The sequence below is a fragment of the Chiloscyllium plagiosum genome, unplaced genomic scaffold (genome assembly GCF_037043375.1).
Source record: "Chiloscyllium plagiosum isolate Xiang-an unplaced genomic scaffold, Cpla_swu_hap1 HiC_scaffold_1, whole genome shotgun sequence".
Taxonomy (NCBI): domain Eukaryota; kingdom Metazoa; phylum Chordata; class Chondrichthyes; order Orectolobiformes; family Hemiscylliidae; genus Chiloscyllium; species Chiloscyllium plagiosum.
This window is the reverse complement of record NW_028270139.1, coordinates 73069537-73091692: the sequence shown is the minus strand read 5'-3', so window position 1 is coordinate 73091692 and position 22156 is coordinate 73069537. Positions and strand designations below refer to the sequence as shown.

General features: G+C 40.4%; 1 protein-coding gene across 2 annotated transcripts in view; it reads right to left on the bottom strand.

Moving 5' to 3' along the window:
- Positions 1-3371: 3371 nt before the first annotated feature.
- LOC122550571 (magnesium transporter NIPA2-like) overlaps positions 3372-22156 on the bottom strand; it is a 30158-nt gene continuing 11373 nt past the window's right edge. The window contains exons 3-6 of one of the 2 annotated variants that reach the window (XM_043691506.2): positions 19619-19675; positions 8798-8888; positions 6394-6554; positions 3372-4496 (exon numbers count right to left, since the gene is read on the bottom strand). In XM_043691506.2, the coding sequence (XP_043547441.2) occupies positions 3847-4496; positions 6394-6554; positions 8798-8888; positions 19619-19675 (959 nt within the window). In that variant the 3' untranslated portion in view covers positions 3372-3846. The remainder of the gene's footprint in view (positions 4497-6393; positions 6555-8797; positions 8889-19618; positions 19676-22156) is intronic. The other variant, XM_043691515.2, reaches the window with a different exon arrangement.

Sequence of the window (22156 nt, the reverse complement as noted above, 5' to 3'; positions counted from 1 at the left end):
ACCATTCCACACACGCACCACACTCTACGTGAAAATGTTGCCCCTTAGGTCTTTTTTACATCTTTCTCCTCTCACCCTAAAGCTTTGCCCTCTGGTTCTGGGCTCCCCCAGGAAAAGACCTTGTCTATTTACCCTATCCATGCCCTTCAAGATTTTATAAACCTCTATAAGGTCACCCCTCAGTCTCTGATGCTCCAGGGAAAACAGCCCCAGCCTATTTAACCTCTCCCCGTAGCTCAAATCCTCCAACCCTGGCAACATCCTTGTAAATTTTTTCTGAACCCTTTCAAGTTTCACAACATCCTGCTGATTGGAATATTGTGTGCAATTCTGGTCTCCTTCCCAAGTGGCCTAACCAACGTCCTGTACAGCCACAGGTAACGTAGGTGTCTAGGATGTTGGCTGTATGATACAATTTAAAATATCAGCCTATTGCTGGGCTTATCTGAAGGATTGCATTCCCAATTTTAGCTCAAGCCAAATGATGTTAAATTCCAGGCTGCATGTGTCATAGTTGTACCTGATGCTTCAATTGATATCGGGTCATCCATTCACTTATTTCTTTTAGACTTTTCAGCAGTACTTGGGGAGGAGAGGGCAGAGGGTGGAGATAACTGGTTACTCAGAGCCTTGGTGAGATTGTAGTGAATTCACTCAGCCATCCAGGGTATTTAAGGTATGACACACAAATCAACTGTGAAATTTAAACTAACTACAATATCTTAGAGGTCTACATTAATGAATCCCTAATGATTTAAGAGATGAGTTTTGGCCCAAATGCTTAGTCTAACATTTATCTTGAAGTAAATATGTAGCAGATGAATTTTAACAATCCGTCCTGAAATTGACAGCACTGGAAAAGGTGCAAACGAGTGATAAAATCAAAGATGCATGTGTTTTCAGACTGACTTTCCTGCTTCTCATGCAGGCAGTGGGCCATTCTAGGAATGCATCAATGAAGGAACATGCTTTTGGTTTTCAAATGAGAGTCCATCAAATTCTTTTGTACTTTGTTTACAGGCAGATTGTTCTGTCTTTCCTCTGAGGTCTGTCTGTTGTCTCACATCTTTATACTCTAAGGAAAGCGAAGCAGAGAAAAAGCAATGAACGTCTGGATAGGCCACACGACATGTATTCCCTTTTCTTAAATTTTTTTAAAATTGTTCATTCATGAGATAAGGGCAGTGCCAGCTAAACCAGCACTTATTGCCTATTCCTAATTGCCCAAAGGGCAGTTAAAGTCAACCACATTGCGTTGCTTCTAGAGTCACACGTAGGCCCAACCAAGTAAAGATGGCAGGTTCCTTCCTTAAAGGACATTAGTGAACCAGATGGGTTTTCTACCAATCGACAATGGATTCATGGTCATCATTAGACTCTTTATTCCAGATTTTTATTGAATTCAAATGCTGCTATGGTGGGATTTGAACAAAGGTGCCCAGAACATTACCTGGGTATCCAGATTAACTGTTCAATAATAATAGCACTAGGTCATTCAGGACCGATGAAAGGTTGCAACCTGAAATGTTGACTTCCCTGCTCCTCTAATGCTGCTGGACCTACTGTGCCTTTTCCAGCTCCACACTTAATAATGAGTTGGTAAAGTCGTGCACTTGTCAAGATAACAGCTGTTGACTTATTGGAACAAATGTGTTCTGCCAATTAGGCTATAACAGAAACAGTCTGGCAAAACATTTTGAAAACAAGAAAAACCAGGCAACAGCTAAAACAGCAGAAGACCAATTGGCAAGGAATAGCTTCTGCATTCGATACCAAAAGAGAATGTTAAACATATATGGTCAGTATACTGATTGCAAGCAGAAATAAATGCAAACAAATTAATTTCAATTTGAATTTTTTTGCTTCAATAGCCCTAATTCAATGTGAAATGGACTTAGTCTCAAGTCAATTTCTACTTGGCTTGGACACTATATTGCACAAAACTGACCATTGCTCGTTGACAATTAAGCTTGGAGAGACCAATGGTTGAATTGCCAAGGATATGAAAATGCCATATTGGAACAGGTCTCAATTAAGTTCACTGGTCATAGAATTCCCACAGTGTGGAAACAGACCATTTGGACCAACAAGTCGAGACTGACCTTCTGAATAGCATCCCAGCAGACCCATCCCCCTACCATATCTCTAATTCTGCAAACATTTGATGCTAAATTTAGTACCCAAAATTAAATAAAAACTGGCTTAATAACCTGACTCAAGATTAGAGTGGTGCTGGAAAAGCACAGCAGGTCAGGCAGCATCCTAGGAGCAGGAAAATCGACATTTCGGGTAAAAGCCCTTCATCAGGATCAATCATAAGGATTCCTGATGAAGGACCTTTGCATGAAACGTCGATTTTCCTGCTCCTCGGATGCTTTTCTGTGCTTTTTCAGCACCACTCTGATCTAAACTCTGGTTTCCAGCATCTGTAGTCATAGAATCATAGAGATGTACAGCATGGAAACAGACCCTTCGGTCCAACCTCTCCATCCTGACCAGATATCCCAACCCAATCTAGTCCCACCTGCCAGCACATGGCCCATATCCCTCCAAACCCTCCTTATTCATATACCCATCCAAATGCCTCTTAAATTGTACCAGCCTCCACCACATCCTCTGGCAGTTCATTCCATACACATACCACCCTCTGTGAAAAAGTTGCCCCTTAGGTCTTTTTTATATCTTTCCCCTCTCACCCTAAACCTATGCCCTATAAGTTCTGGACTGCCTATTTATCCTATCTATCCCCCTCAATTTTGTAAATCTCTGTAAGGTCACCCCTCAGCCTCCGACCCTCCAGGAAAAACAGCCCCAGTCTGTTCAGCCTCTCCCTGTAGCTCAAATCCTCCAACCCTGGCAACATCCTTGTAAATCTTTTCTGAACCCTTTCAAATTTCACAACATCTTTCCGATAGGAAAGGGAGTCCACACTTTTGCCTGAATACCCTGACTGCTATTCTTGACCTAATAAATGCTAAACAAATAGTTTTCACATCAGAATAAGGCATAATTAGCTAGATCTCTATTTCTGAATGAAAACAAAAGGGCAAAAATTAAAATACTCCCAATGAAAAAAAAGATTTTGCTAATTTTGATCGTGCAATAGTATACACATGAGATTGTTCACAATACAATTACTAATATAGTTTCAATTTATATGATACATCTGTAAGAGCTAGAATGTTCAAACATTTTAAAGGAATATCGCTTTTATAAGTAGATGTTTGTATCTCAAAAATGAGAGCAAATCTTTATTTATAAAAAAAATTGTGAAATTACACAAACTCAGATTGTCATTCAATGCAACCCATTCAGAATGTTGTGCTTTCATTATAAATCGACAAATATCAATGTCAAATGCCATACAGTGATCAAATGCAAAGATTTAGTTTATTTAAAAAAAAGTGCTGTCAGTTTTAAAAAGCCAGATACTTACAGTACAATTATCTTAACAGCTACCTTGCATTCTGGATTTTAATCATTATACTGCCATGCAAGAGTTCACTTTGACTGTACAGACCAACAAACACTAGAATCACATTATCTGAAGAACAAGTATTTACATTTTGCATCAGTTCCTGTTGTGTGAATCCTGAAGTAAACATCTCACACTGAAAGAAACCTATTACTCAAATCAAATATGGTCAAATTCAAGTTATCTGAACTTGAGCACATTTGTTAGGATTTTTGGAAAACTCACTTTTTTAGTGCAAAAACAATCAAAAATAGACTGTACATCCTATAAGTGATCACCATCAAAGATAATAATTCTAATTTAATAGCAATCTAAAGATAATGGTATTCTTTGATGGGATACATATTAATTCCTCAGAGTGCTGTGCATTGTTATTGTAGGAGAGAACACTCTCTGAAATCAACATTTCTTCTGTTAAAGAAGAGATTTGTTTCACCATCATAAATGGCAGATGGGCTATCCGTATTGTCCAGTAATGCATGGTGGTCATCCTGACCAAATCCATTTGTTTCTGCGTTTGCATTTTTTTTAATAAGAGATATTAATTGTTCCCATGTGAATTGTACATCCTTAAAAGCATGAAGTAAAAAGATGCCCAAGATTATGGTACAGAATCCATTTATAATCCCAATGACATCCTTAATTTCCACATTATTCCATTCTTTGAAAAGGATAACTGAACAAATTATGACAATAGTAGTGAACAATACGTAGTAAATAGGGGTCACTATAGCAGTGTTAAAGGTATCAAGAGCTTTGTTTAGATAATTGATTTGCGTGCTGATGGATATGATCAAAGTACCAAGTAGAATCCAGCTCAGTGGTCTGTTGATGACTGGTTTCTTTTCAAGCAGTTCCTTTATGGCAATACCCAGTCCCTTCACAGATGATACAGAAAAAGCTCCAATCAATGAACAAATGGAGATATAGACCAGTATATTAGTTGGTCCTAGTTTGGGAGCAACAAAGATAATCAGCACCACAGAGACTACGATTATTATGCTGGCAAATGTAAGGAAGCCTGAAAAGAGATAAAACGTAAAAGGTAAAATTATAAACTTAAACGTTGCACTGATGATGTGTAATTTTGTTATATATTTGTGTCTGACTTTGATTTCATTGGTAAATCACAGAAGTATCCAAAACATTTTACATTCAGTAGTGTCCACAGATCAGGCAGAGCTGTAACAATAGGTTTACCTGGTCATTAAATAGGTAGCACAGTTTTTCTTCATTTGCCCTCTCTAATCTTGCCAAATGTGAGTGAAGTAACTAGTTAGCCAAGGCCCAATATGAATGGTTTCATTTCTCTAGATGAAAAAGGCACAATCTCGCTTAATTTTCTTGGGATGAAGCAATTGGACTCTGTCTCAATTAGAACTGGTTCACGTTCTGTCACTTGCAGAAATTAGCTCATCTGGCTACGATGCACACCTTCCTGAAGCCTATTTGTTCTGATAAAATGTGCAAATTCATTTTGTTTAAAACACGACACTTAATCCAAACTTATGAGGATTCCCTGCGTGCATTTCTTCCCTCACCCCTTACCTTTCCTCCAACAATGATAAGGTCCCTCCTGTCCTCATTTACCATCCACCATCCTCCACATCCAAAGGATTGTAAGTCGTCATTTTCTATCACTTTGAATGTGATAAAACAACCAGATATATGTTCCCTTCCTGTCCATTGTCAGCCTTCTGCACTGACAATTCCCTCTGGGAAATTCTGTACACTCCTCTTCCATTCCCAACATCTCATCACACACCCATGACACGTTCTCATGCAGTCACAAAAGGTTAATGCTCAAGTAAGCCTTCTCTATCCAAGGGCCCAGACATATCTTCAGGTGAGGCAGTGATTTACCTATTCTTCATTTAATCTAGTCTACAAGATGGACTGTTCTACACTAAGGAGACGAAACACAGGAGGGGTGATTGCTTTGCAGTATAGCCATGCTCCATCTGCAAGACAACCCCAGTTTCCATTTGCCTGCCACTTCAACTCACCACCACATTCCCAAGCCAACATTTCTGTCACAGGTATGTTGCCATGTTACAGAGAGCCTCAGTGCAAGCTCGAAGAATAACATCTCATTTTCCACTTGGGAATCCTGTAGCCTCTAGGACTCAACATCTAATTCAATAACCGTGGAGCCTGATTCCATCCTTCCATGTTTTTACCCACTCCACACCCAGTCCTTTATGAAATGCGTTGCTCTTTGCACAGTGTCCCATTTCCATGTACTCCTCAGTTCATTATCATATTATATGTTTCGCATTCAGCACACCTAACCAATTTTCTCACTCTTATGATGACTTATTCAGCTTTTCTTCTGTCCTGCCCTGCTATCCATAATCTTTTGTTTACCTACCCCCTTTCATATCTCTCTCTCTGGGCTCTGTCTCCACCTACCTGCTCACCTCTCTCCTTGCGCCACCATCCCTCCACTCATAACTTCCCCAATTTCACCTTCAGCATAAATACCACATTTTCCTAGTTACTAACAGTTCTGGTGAGTCACCAGACTCAAAATATAAACTCTGCTTTCTTCCCACACATGCTGAGTTTCTCCAGCAATTTGTTTCATATCTCCAGCATTCACAGTTTTTTTTGTTTCATTATTTTATGGCAGAGACATGGCAGGCTTCTTGTGCCGTAACAATTCTATGTATTCTGTGAAGTTACACAGGCTTCAGGACAACTGCACTAAAAGGTACAAACACAAATAAATATTATTTGCCAATTCTCAAGATCTTTACTCCCAATGAGGGTACGAAGTTAGTTCTAAACTACAAAATGGTCTGTTCAAATATTCTTGCAGTGTCAATTAGAAATGAATAGGTTTAAGGGTCTTTAAGAAATTATATTTGAAGTAGTAATGTACAAAAATACCACATTATAATACTTCTAAACCATACCGGTCTCTTTCAGCTTTTCTTCCATCTCATGCAAAGAATTGATTCCTTCCTCTTCTGGCGAATGGATCACAATTATTGTTGATCCTACAATGCTCAGAGTACACCCTAACTTGCCATGAATGTTCAGTCGCTCATTTAAAATGTACGATGAAAGAATGGCACTGTGAATTACAAAAATGGAAAATTGTCAGGACATTGCTGTATAAGTATTTAAACATTAGAAAATTCTGTACCTTTCATATGAATGCACACAAATCCAATTTTTGGGTAGTTTAGAATTTTGTGTTTTGGTGTCGGGAACAACAGGTCAGATGCAGTGCAGATTAGGTATACCACTATTTTAACATGCTACATTAATTTGGCCTACCTGCACTTTTGTAACATCCTCATTTAACTTGTGAAAATTTTTGTCATATTTACTACCAACTAGTGCTGAGCTATAAATAGTTTTATACTTTAAATTCACTCATTGCAATGAATAAGTTCACCTACTTGTGAAGTTCCTCGGTAATGCAGTGAACCAAAGATTGGTTAAAGTTTTAACGTTTTTGGCAAGGATCCATTCGATGTTATGGGATAAACAGGTCCTGAAACAGCACAGTAAAACTCTGATTCTGTTGTATGGCCACATCAATATATTGTGGTAAAGCAGAGAGCCAACTTGCAGGGAGGTTGTGGAAGGATGTAGCCAAGGAGAAGGCTTAATCTTACATTTGGCCAACAAAACAATTTTTCTGCAGGAAATCTAAAGATGTGCAGGTTGGGTCAATTGGCCATGCTACATTGCCCATAGTGTTAGGTGCATTAGTCAGGGGTAAATATGGGGAATGGGTCTAGGTGGATTACTGAGGGTCGGTGTGCCCTTATTGGGCCAAAGGGCCTGTTTCCTTACTGTAGGGAATCTAATCTAATAAAAAAGACAATCACTAGGTGTTGGGAAATCATGTTACGAACGTACAGGACATTGGTTAGGCCACTTCTGGAAAATTGCATGCAATTCCAGTCTCCCTACTATAGGAAGGATGTTGTGAAACTTTAAAGGGTTCAGAAAAGATTTACAAGGATGTTGCCAGAGTTGGAGGATTTGAGGTATAGGAAGAGACTGAAGAGGCTGGGTATATTCTCCCAGGAACAGAGGCCGAGAGGTTGTAGAGGTTTATAAAATCATGAGGGGTTTTTCCCCCAGAGTGGGGAGTCCAGAACTGGAGGGCATAGGTTTAGATTGAGAAGGGAAAGATTTAAAAAGGGACCTAAGGGGCAACTTTTTCCACACTGGGTGTTGCGTGTATGGAATGAGCTGCCGGGGAAGTGGAGGAGGCTGATACAATTACAGCATTTAAAAGGCATATGGATGGGTACATGAATAGGAAGGGTTTAGAGAGACATGGGCCAAGAGCTGGCAATATTTCTAGATTAGGTTAGGATGTCTGGTCAGCTTGGACAAGTTGGACCAAAGGGTCTGTTTCCATGCTGTACATTTCTATGACTATGACTATGACACTGGTTTGCCAATTTTACATTCAATTTCATGGAATGGGATAGGTTGTTGGGTAGTTTAGAATTTTGTGTTTTGGTGTCGGGAACAACAGGTCAGATGCAGTGCAGATTAGGTATACCACTATTTTAACATGCTACATTAATTTGGCCGAATGAAAAACTGAATTAGATCTGATGCACATCGTATGATCCCATTCTGCATTGCTTTAAGACAGATTTTTGTCAGACAAGATGATCAAGAGTCATGAAACCAAAGCCATTTGGATGAAGTTAAGATACTCAGCGAAGGGCTTTTGCCCAAAACGTCAATTTTCTTGCTCCTCGGATGCTGCCTGACCTGCTGTGCTTTTCCAGCACCACCCCAATCTAGACCAATCTTATGTCAGTCTCGCATTCAAGGGTGGCCTGCTTCTCTTGTGTTTTTATCTCATGATCATCTGCCCATTTTTGCAGGAACTTTCTTTGTTTAAACTGGTTAGAAAATAGATCAAGTAAATAACTGATATAATGGTCATACTTTAGCTGCAGGGAAATGGAGTTCGACAGAGAAAAAAAAAGTGTCCAATTTTCATAAGGACTAATTTCTACTAAGAAATTTAATACAATAGTATGGCTCTATAACAATCATTAGCAAGAATCAGAACAGGACAGTTGATTATTTAGGTTACCGTACATAATTTGATTGCCTTCTCTTCTGCAGACATTACCTTAATCTGGAGTGTAGCCCCACTGTTGTAAACATACCAAGGTGGCTGGCAGCAAGGTGGCTCAATGAGCTGAAACTGCCAAGTGTTGGCTGGCTATTCACTAAACATCATAACCTGATCCGATAGAGCCTCACTTATAACCACATAAATGTGCTTTGTTTTTAAACAGTATTCCAACTGTTGCATTAATAAAAACATACCTTATAAGAACACTTAGCCCACCCAATGGCGTAACCAGTGTAGCAGGTGCAAAAGCATAGGCAGCAAAGTTAGCAGCTTCCCCAGCACCCACTGTAAAACAAAATACAATTTGGTGTAAGTTTAGACTCAAGGAATTATGCAACCTAAGGTTGCAAATTTTGTTTCTTACTGTGCTCTATTCTTTATCTAAAGATGTTGCAAATTCAAAAATATTCAATCTTCTGAACCATCTCAAGTGATATTACTTTTATGGGAGATACATATGGAGCTTGTTCAGGCATGCTGCTGTGTTCCAGTGAAGCGCAGTGCAAGCTGGAAGAGCAACACCTCATTTTCTGCTTGGGAACTCTAAAGCCTTCTGGACTCTGTAGAGTTCAACAACTGTAGGGCCTGAGGCACCTTCTCCCGTATCCTTACCCCAACCACCACACACCAGGCTTTATCATCATAATGGTCTGCTATTATAGACAACCTATTGTTAGCCACTATTAGTTTCCATTAGCAGCCATTTATTCTCCTGGTCTGATTGTTAGCCACTCCTTCGTCTGTCCAACTGTTCTTTGGGCTGTATTTCGACTATAATTTACTTCTTACTCACTCCCCTGCCATATTATCTTCTGCATATAAATCAACTTTTTCCTTGCTACCAGTTCTGTGAAAGGGTCACTGGATCCAAAACATCAACTCTGATTTCTCTTCATAGATGCGGTCAGGCCTGCTGAGCTTTTCCAGCATATTCTGTTTTTGATACATATTAAGCTTGTTGCCTGTAGGCCTTTAGAGCTACATTCACAGGACAGACCTGAGAGGACTACAAGTTGGACAGTACTAATTGACAGTCAGTTAACTGGTATTGAACACATGGCTGACTTTGGAACAGAGACCCAAAGAAGGATATTCAGAAGGATATTTATTTTGCAATTATATAAATTGTGATGTAGAGGCAAGCAGAATCATGATGAGTTTTGATTGAGTGGCAGAAGGACCAGTAACCAGAGGACACAGATTAAAGACAATGTAAAAGAACCAGAGGTAAAATGAAGTCAATAAAGATTTCGCACCAAGTAGTCATCCAGAATGCATTGCCAAAAAGATAGAAGCATCCTCAGTAATTTTCAGAGGGGAAATTGAATAAATGCTTGAAGGGAGAAGTTTACAGGTTTAATTCTGTCCAGATAAATGTCCAGTGCAATGTTAATATTAATCAGACATCCCAGAGAGAAGCATTACAGGGTTTCTATTCATTTTCTACCTGATGGGCAAGACCCTCAACTCACTAAATTGATAACTCAACTGATTGATTCCCTTGCTATGACAATAAATCAGATGTTTTCGAAGAAAATTGACTTTTTTTATTTATATGTTTCCATGACTTTTCTCCAATGTCACTCAGAGCAATGTCTTGCAAAATAATTTTCAGCTGGAGACTAAGAGTGATTCTGGAGGGTTGGGAACCACAATCTGGGCAAGGAATGTTATTTATACCAGGTTTTGCACTTTAAAAAGGTCATTCTTGCAATTGATTTTGAATTCTGCAGCGGTTTCTTAAAACCTTGCAGTTATGTGGCCACTCTTCTGTCAAACATTTCACACACAATAACAGACATTGAAACTTTCAGAAGAACATCACTAGATGGTACCGCAACATTCTGCAAGACAAAATAACAAAAGTGGTTCAGCTTACTACTGATATAAAGCTGTGATCTGAACAGCTTACACTGGGTCTTTGATAAGAACCAGAAGTCAAGTGCAAAAAGAGAAGTGTTTTTGGGATTCCTGGCAATTTTGCAGGGTGAATAGACCTTAACAATTGAGTTGTACTCCCTTCTGTATACTAGGTCAAAGGATAACCTACAGGAGGTGTTAAAGGATGGATAAGACAAATTATTTCATTTGGTTGTGGGACTCCAAGGAGACATTCCTTCAAAAACCACAATAGAATTAAGGATGATTTCTTTAATCTCCTAGCTACACAAAGTGTAGCAGAAATGTGGAGCATTCCTTCCCAAAACACTGTTCAGGGTAGACCAGCAGAAAGTGTTGTAACTGAATTGTGTAGATTTTTGTTAAGCATGGGTTAAGAAATTAAAGCGGGTGGATATCATTGAGCTATAGGAGATCTCACTGAATACCAGAAGATATGTCTACTCATGTTCCTAGTATATTATCATATCACAGGTAGTAAAATCTGGAAGACAGTCACACTCCAAGTTTCAGGATACGCAGAACAAATGGATTGAGGTTTTTAGAAATTCTTTACAATTCCTTTAGAAATTTAGAATGTTTCTCAGCAAGAGGTAGTTTCATGCTGCTAAACGAATAACTTTCCATTGTAGATTAAAGAAAGTTGATAGTGTGCAAGTGCCAGATCCATAACACCATAAGGTGCAGTATTTTGTAGAGGAATAACACGGTGTTATTTCCTGGGTCTGTAGATTGTGAAGGAGCAAAAATGACCTTTGCAATATGTACTTCTTGTCAGCTGTGGGAGTTTAAAGAGAGTTTAAGGGTTACTGCGGATTATATCTGCCATAAATGCTGTTGGATGTGAATCTTATTAGATCGAGTGAATCGGTTGGAGAGACAGATAGAAGCGATGAGGAATTTGCAACAGCAACAGTATGTGATGGATGGCAGTTATAGGAAGAGGGGAAAAGTCTCAGATACACACAGTCACAGAGATGAGTTAACTCCAGGAAGGGGAAGAGAGGTGGGCACCTAGGACAGGAGTCTTTTGTGGATATACCCATTTCAAACAGGTATGCTGTTTTGGAAAATGTAGGGGGTGATGGATTCTCAGGTGAATGTAGCACGAGCAGCCAAGTTTCTGGTATTGAGACTGGCTCTCATGCAACGAGGGGTACGTCGGCTTTCAAGAGATTAATTGTGTTAGGGGATTCTGTAGTCCAAGGTACAGACAGACATTTCTGTGGTCAGCAGAGAAAAAGCAGAATGGTGGATTGTTTCCCTGGTGCCAGGATCAAGTATGTCTCAGAGGGTGCAGAGGGGCCAGCAAGAGGTCATCGTCCACATTAGAACCAACGGTATAGGAAGAGAAAAAGTTGAGATTCTGAAGGGAGATTAGAAAGTTAGGCAGAAATTTAAAAAGGAGGTCCTCAAGGGTAGTAATATCTGGATTACTCCCAGTGTTCCAAGCTAGTGAGGGCAGGAATTGGAGGATAGAGCAGATGAATGCATGGCTGAGAAGCTGGGAGAAGGATTCACATTTTTGGATCACTGGAATCTCTTTTGGGGTAGAAGTGATCTGTACAAGACGAACAGATTGCACCTAAATTGGAAGGGGACTAATATACTGGCAGGGAAATTTGCTAGAACTACTTGGGAGGATTTAAATTGGTAAGGTGGGGGGGTGGGACCCAGGGAGACAGTGAGGAAAGAGAGCAATTTGAGACTGGTACAGTTGAGAACAGAAGTGAGTCAAACTGTCAGGGCAGGCAGGGACAAGGCAGGATTAATAAATTAAACTGTATTTATTTCAACGCAAGGGGCCTAACAGGGAAGGCAGATGAACTCAGGGCATGATTAGGAACATGGGACTGGGATATCATAGCAATTACAGAAACATGGCTCAGGGACGGGCAGGACTGGCAGCTTAATGTTCCAGGATACAAATGCTAAAGGAAGGATAGAAAGGGAGGCAAGAGAGGAGGGGGAGTGGCATTTTTGATAAGGGATAGCATTACAGCTGTGCTGAGGGAGGATATTCCCGGAAATACATCCAGGGAAGTTATTTGGGTGGAACTGAGAAATAAGAAAGGGATGATCACCTTATTGGGATTGTATTATAGACCCGCTAATAGTCAGAGGGAAATTGAGAAACAAACTTGTAAGGAAATTTCATATCTGGAAGAAAAATAGGGTTGTTATGGTAGGGGATTTTAACTTTCCAAACATCGACTTGGGACTACCATCGTGTTAAAGGTTTAGATGGAGAGTGCATACAAGACAATTTTCTGATTCAGTATGTGGATGTACTTAGTAGAGAAGGTGCAAAACTTGACCTACTCTTGGGAAATAAGGCAGGGCAGGTGACTGAGGTGTCAGTGGGGGAGCACTTTGGGGCCACCAACCATAATTGTATTAGTTTTAAAATAGTGATGGAAAAGGATAGACCAGATCTAAAAGTTGAAGTTCTAAATTGGAGAAAGGCCAATTTTGATGGTATTAGGCAAGAACTTTTGAAAGCGGATTGGAGGCAGATGTTTGCAGGTAAAGGGACGGCTGGAAAATGGGAAGCCTTCAGAAATGAGATAACAAGAATCCAGAGAAAGTATATTCCTGTCAGGGTGAAAGAGAAGGCTGGAATGTATAGGGAATGCTGGATGACTAAAGAAATTGAGGGTTTGGTTAAGAAAAAGGAAGCACATGTCAGGTATAGACAGGATAGATCGAGTGAATCCTTAGAAGAGTATAAAGGACGTAGGAGTATACTTAAGAGGGAAATCAGGAGGGCAAAATGGGGACATGAGATAGCTTTGGCAAATAGAATTAAGGAGAATCCAAAGGGTTTTTACAAATATATTAAGGACAAAAGGGTAACTAGGGAGAGAATAGGGCAGTTCAAAGATCAGCAAGGCGGTGTTTGTGTGGAGCCACAGAAAATGTGGGAGATACGAAATGAATATTTTGCATCAGTATTTACTGTGGAAAAGGATATGGAAGATATAAACTGTAGGGAAATAGATGATGCCATCTTGCAAAATGTCCAGATTACAGAGGAGGCGGTGCAGGATGTGTTGAAACGGTTAAAGGTGGATAAATCCCCAGGACCTGATCAGGTGTACCCGAGAACTCTGTGGGAAGCTAGAGAAGTGATTGCTGGGCCTCTTGCGGAGATATTTGTATCATCGATAGTCACAGGTGAGGTGCCGGAAGACTGGAGGTTGGCAAACATGGTGCCACTGTTTAAGAAGGGCAGTAAAGACAAGCCAGGGAACTATAGACCAGTAAGCCTGACATCAGTGGTGGGCAAGTTGTTGGAGGGAATCCTGAGGGACAGGATGTACATGTATTTGGAAAGGCAAGGACTGATTGGGGATATTCAACATGGCTTTGTGCGTAGGAAATCATGTCTCACAAACTTGGTTGAGTCTTTTGAAGAAGTAACAAAGATGATTGACGAGGGCAGAGCAGGAGATGTGATCCATATGGACTTCAGTAAGGCGTGCGACAAGGTCCCCCATGGGAGACTTATTAGCAAGGTTAGATCTCATGGAATATAGGGAGAACTAGCCATTTGGATACAGAACTGGCTCAAAGGTAGAAGGCAGAGGGTGGTGGAGGAGGGTTGTTTTTCAGACTGAAGGCCTGTGACCAGTGGAGTGCCACAAGGATCGGTGCTGGGTCCTCTACTTTTCGTCATTTACATAAATGATTTGGATGCGAGCATAAGAGGTACAGTTAGTAAGTTTGCAGATGACACCAAAATTGAAGGTGTAGTGGACAGTAAAGAGGGTTACCTCAGATTACAACAGGATCTGGCCCAGATGAGCCAATGGGCTGAGAAGTGGCAGATGGAGTTTAATTCAGATAAATGTGAGGTGCTGCATTTTGGGAAAGCAAATCTTAGCAGGACTTATACACTCAATGGTAAGGTCCTCGGGAGTGTTGCTGAACAAAGACCTTGGAGTGCAGGTTCATAGCTTCTTGAAAGTCGAGTTGCAGGTAGATAGGATAGTAAAGGCGGCATTTGGTATGCTTTCCTTTATTGGTCAGAGTATGGAGTACGGGAGTTGGGAGGTCATGTTGCGGCTGTACAGGACATTGGTTAGGCCAATGTTGGAATATTGCGTGCAGTTCTGGTCTCCTTCCTATCGGAAAGATGCTGTAAAACTTGAAAGGGTTCAGAAAAGATTTACAAGGATGTTGCCAGGGTTGGAGGATTTGAGCTATGGGGAGAGGCTGAACAGGCTGGGGCTGTTTTCCCTGGAGCGTCGGAGGCTGAGGGGTGATCTTTTGTGGTTTACAAAATTATGAGGGGCATGGATAGGATAAATAGACAAAGTCTTTTCCCTGGGGTCGGGGAGTCCAGAAGTAGAGGGCATAGGTTTATGGTGAGAGGGGAAAGATATAAGAGAGACCTAAGGGGCAACCTTTTCACGCAGAAGGTGGTACGCATATGGAATGAGCTGCCAGAGGATGGAGTGGAGGCTGGTACAATTGCAACATTTAAGAGGCATTTGGATGGGTATATGAATAGGAAAGGTTTGGAGGGATATGGGCCGAGTGCTGGCAGGTGGGACTAGATTGTGTTGGGATATCCGGTCGGCATGGACAGGTTGGACCGAAGGGTTTATTTCCATGCTGTACATCTCTGTGGCTCGAAGATATAGGAGCAGAATTAGGCCTTTCAGTCCATCAAGTTTGCTCCACTATTCAATTGTGGCGATTACGTTTCTCAACTGTGCTTTCCTGTTATCCCCTCATGACTATTGATCAACTTATTAATAAGAACATCGGGTTCTACTGGTGGAAACATCTTCTCTACATCAACTCTATTCAGGCCTCATTATTCTGTTTGTTTCAATGAAATCAAATAGATGTTGAATATGGAGTGAAACCAGGGAAACTGGATTCATTTCAAACTGTTTTTGGCACAACAGCCAGAAGGTAGAAGATAGCGGGTGGTGGTGGTGGAGGGTTGCTTTTCAGACTGCAGGCTTGTGACCAGTGGTGTGCCACAAGGATCAGTGTTGGGTCCACTGCTTTTTGTCATCTATATAAAAGGATTTGGATGTGAATATAGGAGGTATGGTTATTAAGTTTGCAGATGACACCAAAATCGGAGGTGGAGTGGACGGTGAAGAAAGTTACCTCAGAGTAGAGTGGCATCTTGGTCAGATGGGCTAAAGGGCTGAGGAGTGGCAGTTGAAGTTTAATGTAGATAAATGTGAGGTGCTGCATTTTGGGAAAGCAAATCTTAGCAGGACTTATACACTTAATGGTAAGGTCCTGGGGAGTGCTGCTGAACAAAGACCTTGGAATGCAGGTTCATAGCTCCTTGACAGTTTAGTCACAGGTAGATAGGATAGTGAAGACAACATTTATTACGCTCTTATTTGCTGGTCAGTGAATTGAATAGAAGAGTTGGGAGGTCATGTTGCAGCATGTACAGGACATTGGGTAGGCCACTTTTGGAATAGTGTGAGCAATTCTGGTATGCTTGCTATAGGAAGGATGTTATGAAACATGAAATAATTTAGAAATGATTTAGAAATATTTTGCCTGGGTCAGAGGGTTTGAACTATAGGGAGAGGTTTATTAGGCTAGGGCTGTTTTCCATAGAGTGGAAGCTGAGGGGTGACCTTATAGAGGTTTATGAAATCATGAGGGGCATGGAAAAGGTAAATAGCCAAGGTCTTTTCCCTGAGATGAGGGAGTACAGAACTAGAGGGCGTAGGTTTAAAGGTGAGAGGGGAAAGATATAAGGGACCTAAGGGGCAACTTTTGCATGCACAGAGTGGTGTGTGTATGGAATATGCTGCCAGATGGAGTAATGGATGCTGGTGCAATTGCAACATTTAAAAGGCATCTCGATTGGTATATGAACATGAAGGGTTGAGGGGGACAGGGGCTAAATGCTGGCAAATGGGACTAGACTAATTTAGTATGTCTTATTGCATGAACAAGTTGGACCGAAGGATGTGTTTCCGTGCTCTACATCTCTATGACTCTACAACATGCCAAATGGCTGTCTTCTGTGCTATAAGATTCTACAGTGGCATTCTGAAGGATCTGATGGAAAAATGAAAGCAGTGCCATCAAACTCATTGTTTCAAGCTTGGCTTGAGGTGTAGTATTTTGTACAGTATCGGTCACAAGTTTTGCGAGACTGGTCCGCCATTCAATATGATCATAGTTGATCGTCCCAATCACTATCTTGTTGCCAGATTTTCCTCATACCATCTGGTCCCTTTAGCCCTAAGAATGACAGTTAGCTCCTTCTCAAAAACATTCAATGATTTGGCCTCAACATGCTCACCACTGAGTTAAGAAATTTCTCATCATCTCAGTCCTAAATGGCCTATCCTATGTTCAAGACTCCCTCTGGTCACTGGGAGCATCCTTACAGTGTTTAATCTGTCTAGTTCTGTTGGACATTTACAGGTTTCTATGAGAGACACTTTTTTTTTCTGAACATCAGTGAATATAGTCCTAACCAATCTAGTCTCTCCTCATAGTTCAGTCTTGTTATCCCAGGAATCATTCTGGTAAATGTTTGAGCTTTGTTGCATTCCTTTCAAAGCCAGAGCATCCTTCCAGAGAAGGAGACCAAAACTGCACACAAAACTCCAGGTGTGGTCTCACCAACACCCAGTACAATTGCAACAAGACAACCCTGCTCCTATACTTGAATCCACTCACTATGAAGGCCAAGATACCATTTGCCTCTTTCACCACCTGCTGCACTTGCATGCTTACTTTCAGCAATTGGCATACAAGATCACCCAAGTCTCATTGAGAAAAGGAGGTGCAATTTGTCACCAATCAGATAATCTGCTTTCCTGCTTCCAGGATTTTAACTCACAGGTGAAGGAATGGCATAATATTTCCAAGTCAGGACGGTGAGTGGCTTAGAGAACTTGCATGTGGCGATGTTCTCACATCTGCTGCTTTTGTCCTTCTAGATGGAAGTGGTTGTGGGTTTGCTCTCTTTGGTAAATTTCTACAGTGTATCTTGTAGATAGTACACAATGCTGATACGGAATTTGGTAGTGGAGGGAATGGATGTGGTGGCAATGAAGTGAACTGTTTTGTTCTGGATGGTAAGGGACCTTGATCAATTGGGCCAATGGGCTGAGGAGTGACGAATGGGTACTGGATAATTGCGAGGTATTGCATTTTGGTAAAGCTAACAAGGGTGCGACTTAGACAGTTAATGGTAGGACCCTGGATGGTGTTGTCAAATAGGGACACTTAGGGGCTCAGGTATCGGTTCATTGAAAGTTGCATCACAGGTAGACAAAGTGGTTAAGCATGCTTGTCTTCATTGCTCAGACCACTGAGTATAGGATTTGGGACATCATGTGCAGGTTGTACAGGACATTGGTGAGACCACTTTTAGAGTAGTGTACAGCTCTGGTCACCCTGCTAATAGGAAGGAAATGATTAAATTGAAGAGGGTTCAGAAAACAATTACCAGGACATTGCTAGGATTAGAGGGTTTGAGATACATGGAGAGCCTGGGACCCTTTTCACTGCAGTGATAGAGTTTGAAGGGCGACCTGACTGAAGGCATAGATTAAATGAAAAGCAAAGGTCTTTTCCCTCAAAAGGGGAAGTTCAAATGTAGAGGGCATATTTTTAAAGTGAAAGATGAAAGATTTAAAAGAAACTTGAGGAGCTTTCCACATATGTGGAATGAACTGCCAAGGATAATGGTAGATGCATGTACATTTATAACATCTACAGGACATTTGGATAGGTACATGAATAGGAAAGGTTTAGAGGGATATGGATCAATCACAGGCAAGAAAGATTAGTGGAGTTCGGGAAATTTAGTCAGCATGGATGAGTTGAAACAAAGCTGTTGGACCTGTTTATAGTTATATGGTCGAATGTTTTTGGAGCTGCACTCATCCAGGTAAGTAGGGGTATTCCAGCACACTCCTGACTTGTGCCTTCTAGATGGTAGATAAGCTCTGGGAATCAGGAGATAAGTTACTAGATGCAGTATTCCTAGCCTCTGTTCAAGTCCGGTAGCCACCCTATTTCTATAGAAAATCCAGTTGGTCAATGATAACCCCCTGGATGTTGATAGTGAGGATTCAGTGATGGTGACACCAATGAATGTCAAGATGAGGTGGTTAGATTGTCTCCTCTTGGAGATGGTCATTGCTTGGCATTTATGTAGAACATCAGTACTTGCCATTTATCAGTCCAAGCCTGGATATTGTCTCAGTCTTGTTGCATTTGAACATGGACTATTTCAAATAATTGACTATATAAATCTGGCTCATTACTATATCTAATGTGGCTTGACAGTGAATTTGTCCTCTGAATGTATTATAACAGGAAAACACCCTGAATCCATTCAAAAATTGCAGCATCGTACATTGGGAAAAATCTTAGGATGCATTCCTGCAAATTCATAATTTGCACTCACAATAAGATAGATTTCATGCCAAGAGCACATATTTGAAAAATTGGTCATTAATGTGCTTTGAAAGAACAGTAGTGTGCGCCAACTACAGACAACTACCTAACTACTGGCATACACTCCATATGGAGTGCTAAATTCCAATTTGATGATTCAGCATCCTTTCCACTTCCACTGTGCTCCTGCACCCCACTCATGTTTGTCAGTTTTTTTTTAAAAATATTTGTTCATGGAAACATGGGCCGCACATTTATTGCCCATCCTTAATTACCCTTGGGGAGTGATAAGCTGGCTTCTTGTATCACTGTGGTCCTTGGAGTATAGCGACATCCACACTGATGTTAGGAAAAAGGTTACAAGATCTTGGCCGAACAGTGAGAAATGACAATATAGTTCCAAGTCTGAAGGATGCGTGGCTTGGAGGGGAACTTGATGTTGGTGTTCCCATGCATCTACTGCTCCTTTCTTTGTAGCTATAGACATCATCAATTTGGAAAATGCTGTTGAATGGGTTTTGGTAAGTTACTACAGCATATCTTGTGGATGGAGCATATTGCTGTCACTGTGCAGTGGTGAAGCGAATAAATGACGAAGGTCATGGATGTGATGCCAGTCAAACAGGCTGCTGTTTATAGAAGATTATTTTTTGTTACATTCTCAAATTAAAAATCAATTAGGTAATTAAAAAAAAAACACTTACTAGAGAGGAGTCCTCCCCACCACAGCCACTCTTTTAGATAGGCATATCCTCCCTGCCCTGCAAAATCACAATAGTACAATCAAATTGATGGATCAACTTTGGGTCCACTTTTGACTAGACCGCTACTGTTCATGGGGAAATCAAATGGTTGGATTTGCCAGCCCTCTCATGATCATTGTATTTTTCATTAAGTACCACTAACTTAATCACCATGTTTTAAATTTATCTAAGACACTATTATTAGACAGACTAACCACCGTAAAAGGTAACTTATAAATTGTGTTCTTATTTCAGACTCCAACACTTAAAATAACAAACATTCATGAATGTGAAATTCTTCAACTTCTATTCAAGGTTTATTGTAACTCCATTAGACAAATCTCATTTTCCTAAAACTTATTTAAGACCCTAAAACACTTCTTCAAAACGAGTAAACATCGAAGAAGCTATGAAACTGAATAAAGTTAAGATAAACTGGACTTTTTAAAAAAGTACTAAATGCAGATCTTGACGAGCCAGAAAATTAAACTGAAGTTTATTTATTGCTTACATTATATACAAAAATCTGCTTCATTTATTGCAGTTGGTCATGTCAATTATAATTTCAGAAGCAACCATTAGAAGAGATAGTTGAACTGCCAAAATGTTGCTGAAGTGGAGACCAAAGAACCTTTAATTTAGTCATTGCAATGGTGAACTTTAACACAACATACAGGGTGTTTCTCAAATTTCCACATCAATTGTTCTTGACATTTATGTAAAATGTTACTGTATAAAGCAAATTATTAAAGAGGAAGGAACAAAAGAATACCAAAACTTTATTAGAGAAAATGAGAAGTGACCTTGGTCCATATTTTGAGCACCAGATTGTCATTACTGCAATGGAAATAGGAGTTATGCATTGGGACTCCATGGAATCCCTGTTCCAGCAGATTCCAAGGGAATTGTTCAAGACATTGAAAATACTGATGGGAAGTTGTGTGTGTCTGGAACTCTTCAAACGTATCCATTTAAATCTGGAGAATTTTAAGCATTCCACTGCAATTAATTGTTAGCCAGGGAAAAGTAGACAATTAAAAACCTTGCCTAATTTCTGCACAGCTACTAAATATACCCTACTAACTTTCTAAACACTTCCAAATACTCTTCCTCAAGAGTCTTAGAATGACCCAGTTGGATTGACGTTATGGTCTGCACTTTTGCAGTAGCCATGATTGGAATTTCCAGAAAGAACTGTGGAGTTCTTCCCTAATGTTAAAAAAACATTAGGAGTGGAATGGTAATCTGAATACCATTGCCACTCTTCAGAAAATCTGACTCCTTAAATTTCAATACTAATGAAATTCTTGCATTTCTAGAAATAAAATCAAAATCAAAACAGTGTGGGTTTCCTCCAGGTGCTCTAGTCCAAAGATGTGCAGGTCAAGTGAATTTGCCAAGCTAAATTGCCCAAAGGTGCCTTAGTCAGACGGAAATGGGTCTGGGTGGGTTACTCTTCAGAGGGTCGGTGTGGACTTGTTGAGTCGAAGGGCCTGTTTCCATACTGCAGGGAATCTAATCTAATGTAAAGCATTAAGTGTTTTGGTAAAATCCAAATGGTAGCAAACTGAACTGCTTTGCTTAACATTATACCAATTGTCAAATAGTAATATGATGCAATCAAGGTTAATGTTCCTACAAAAGTATGAGTTATCCACCTTCCTGATGTTAGCCAATCTGGATCCAAATTTTCTTACTGCCAGTGTTAGCACCTGTTGGTCGCACCTGTTGACTCTGAATTATAAGGTCCCAGGTTCAAGACCCATTCCAATGCTTGAACGAACAGAAACCCAGGCTGACATTCTAGTGTGGTACTGAATGAGCTCTGTATCTTTGGAGATGCCATTTTTTGATGGATATTAAACCAGGACACCGTCTGCTTTTTCAAGTGAACATAAAGAAATCTATGACACTATTTCAAAGAAGAGCTGTTGAGTTATTCCCAGTGTTCTGACCAATATCTATCCCTCAATCAACATCATAAACACCGATTATTGGGTGATTATCACCATTTTAACCATTTCTATGATATATAAAAAAAAAATCAGTGGAATATAAAATATTAGTTTGTGCTGTTGACACAACCAGACCAGAAGTAAATAGTCATAGCGATGTACAGTACAGAAACAGATCCTTCGGTCCAACTCGTCCATGCTGATCAGATATCCTAAATTAACCTAATCCCATTTGCCAGCATTGGCTCATATCCCTCTATTCATATACATCCAGATGCCTTTTATGTTGTAGTTGTACCAGCCTCCACCACTTCCTCTGGCAGCTCATTCCACCCTCTGCATGAAAAAGTTGCTGCTTTGGTCCCTTTTATATCTTTTCCCTCTCACCCCAAACCTATGCCCTCTATTTCTGGACTCCCCCATCCCAGGCAAAGGCATGGTCTATTTATTCTACCATGTCCCTCATGATTTTATAAACCTCTATAAAAAGGTCAATACTCAGCCTCCAATGCTCTAGGAAAAACAGCCCCAGCCCATTCAGTCT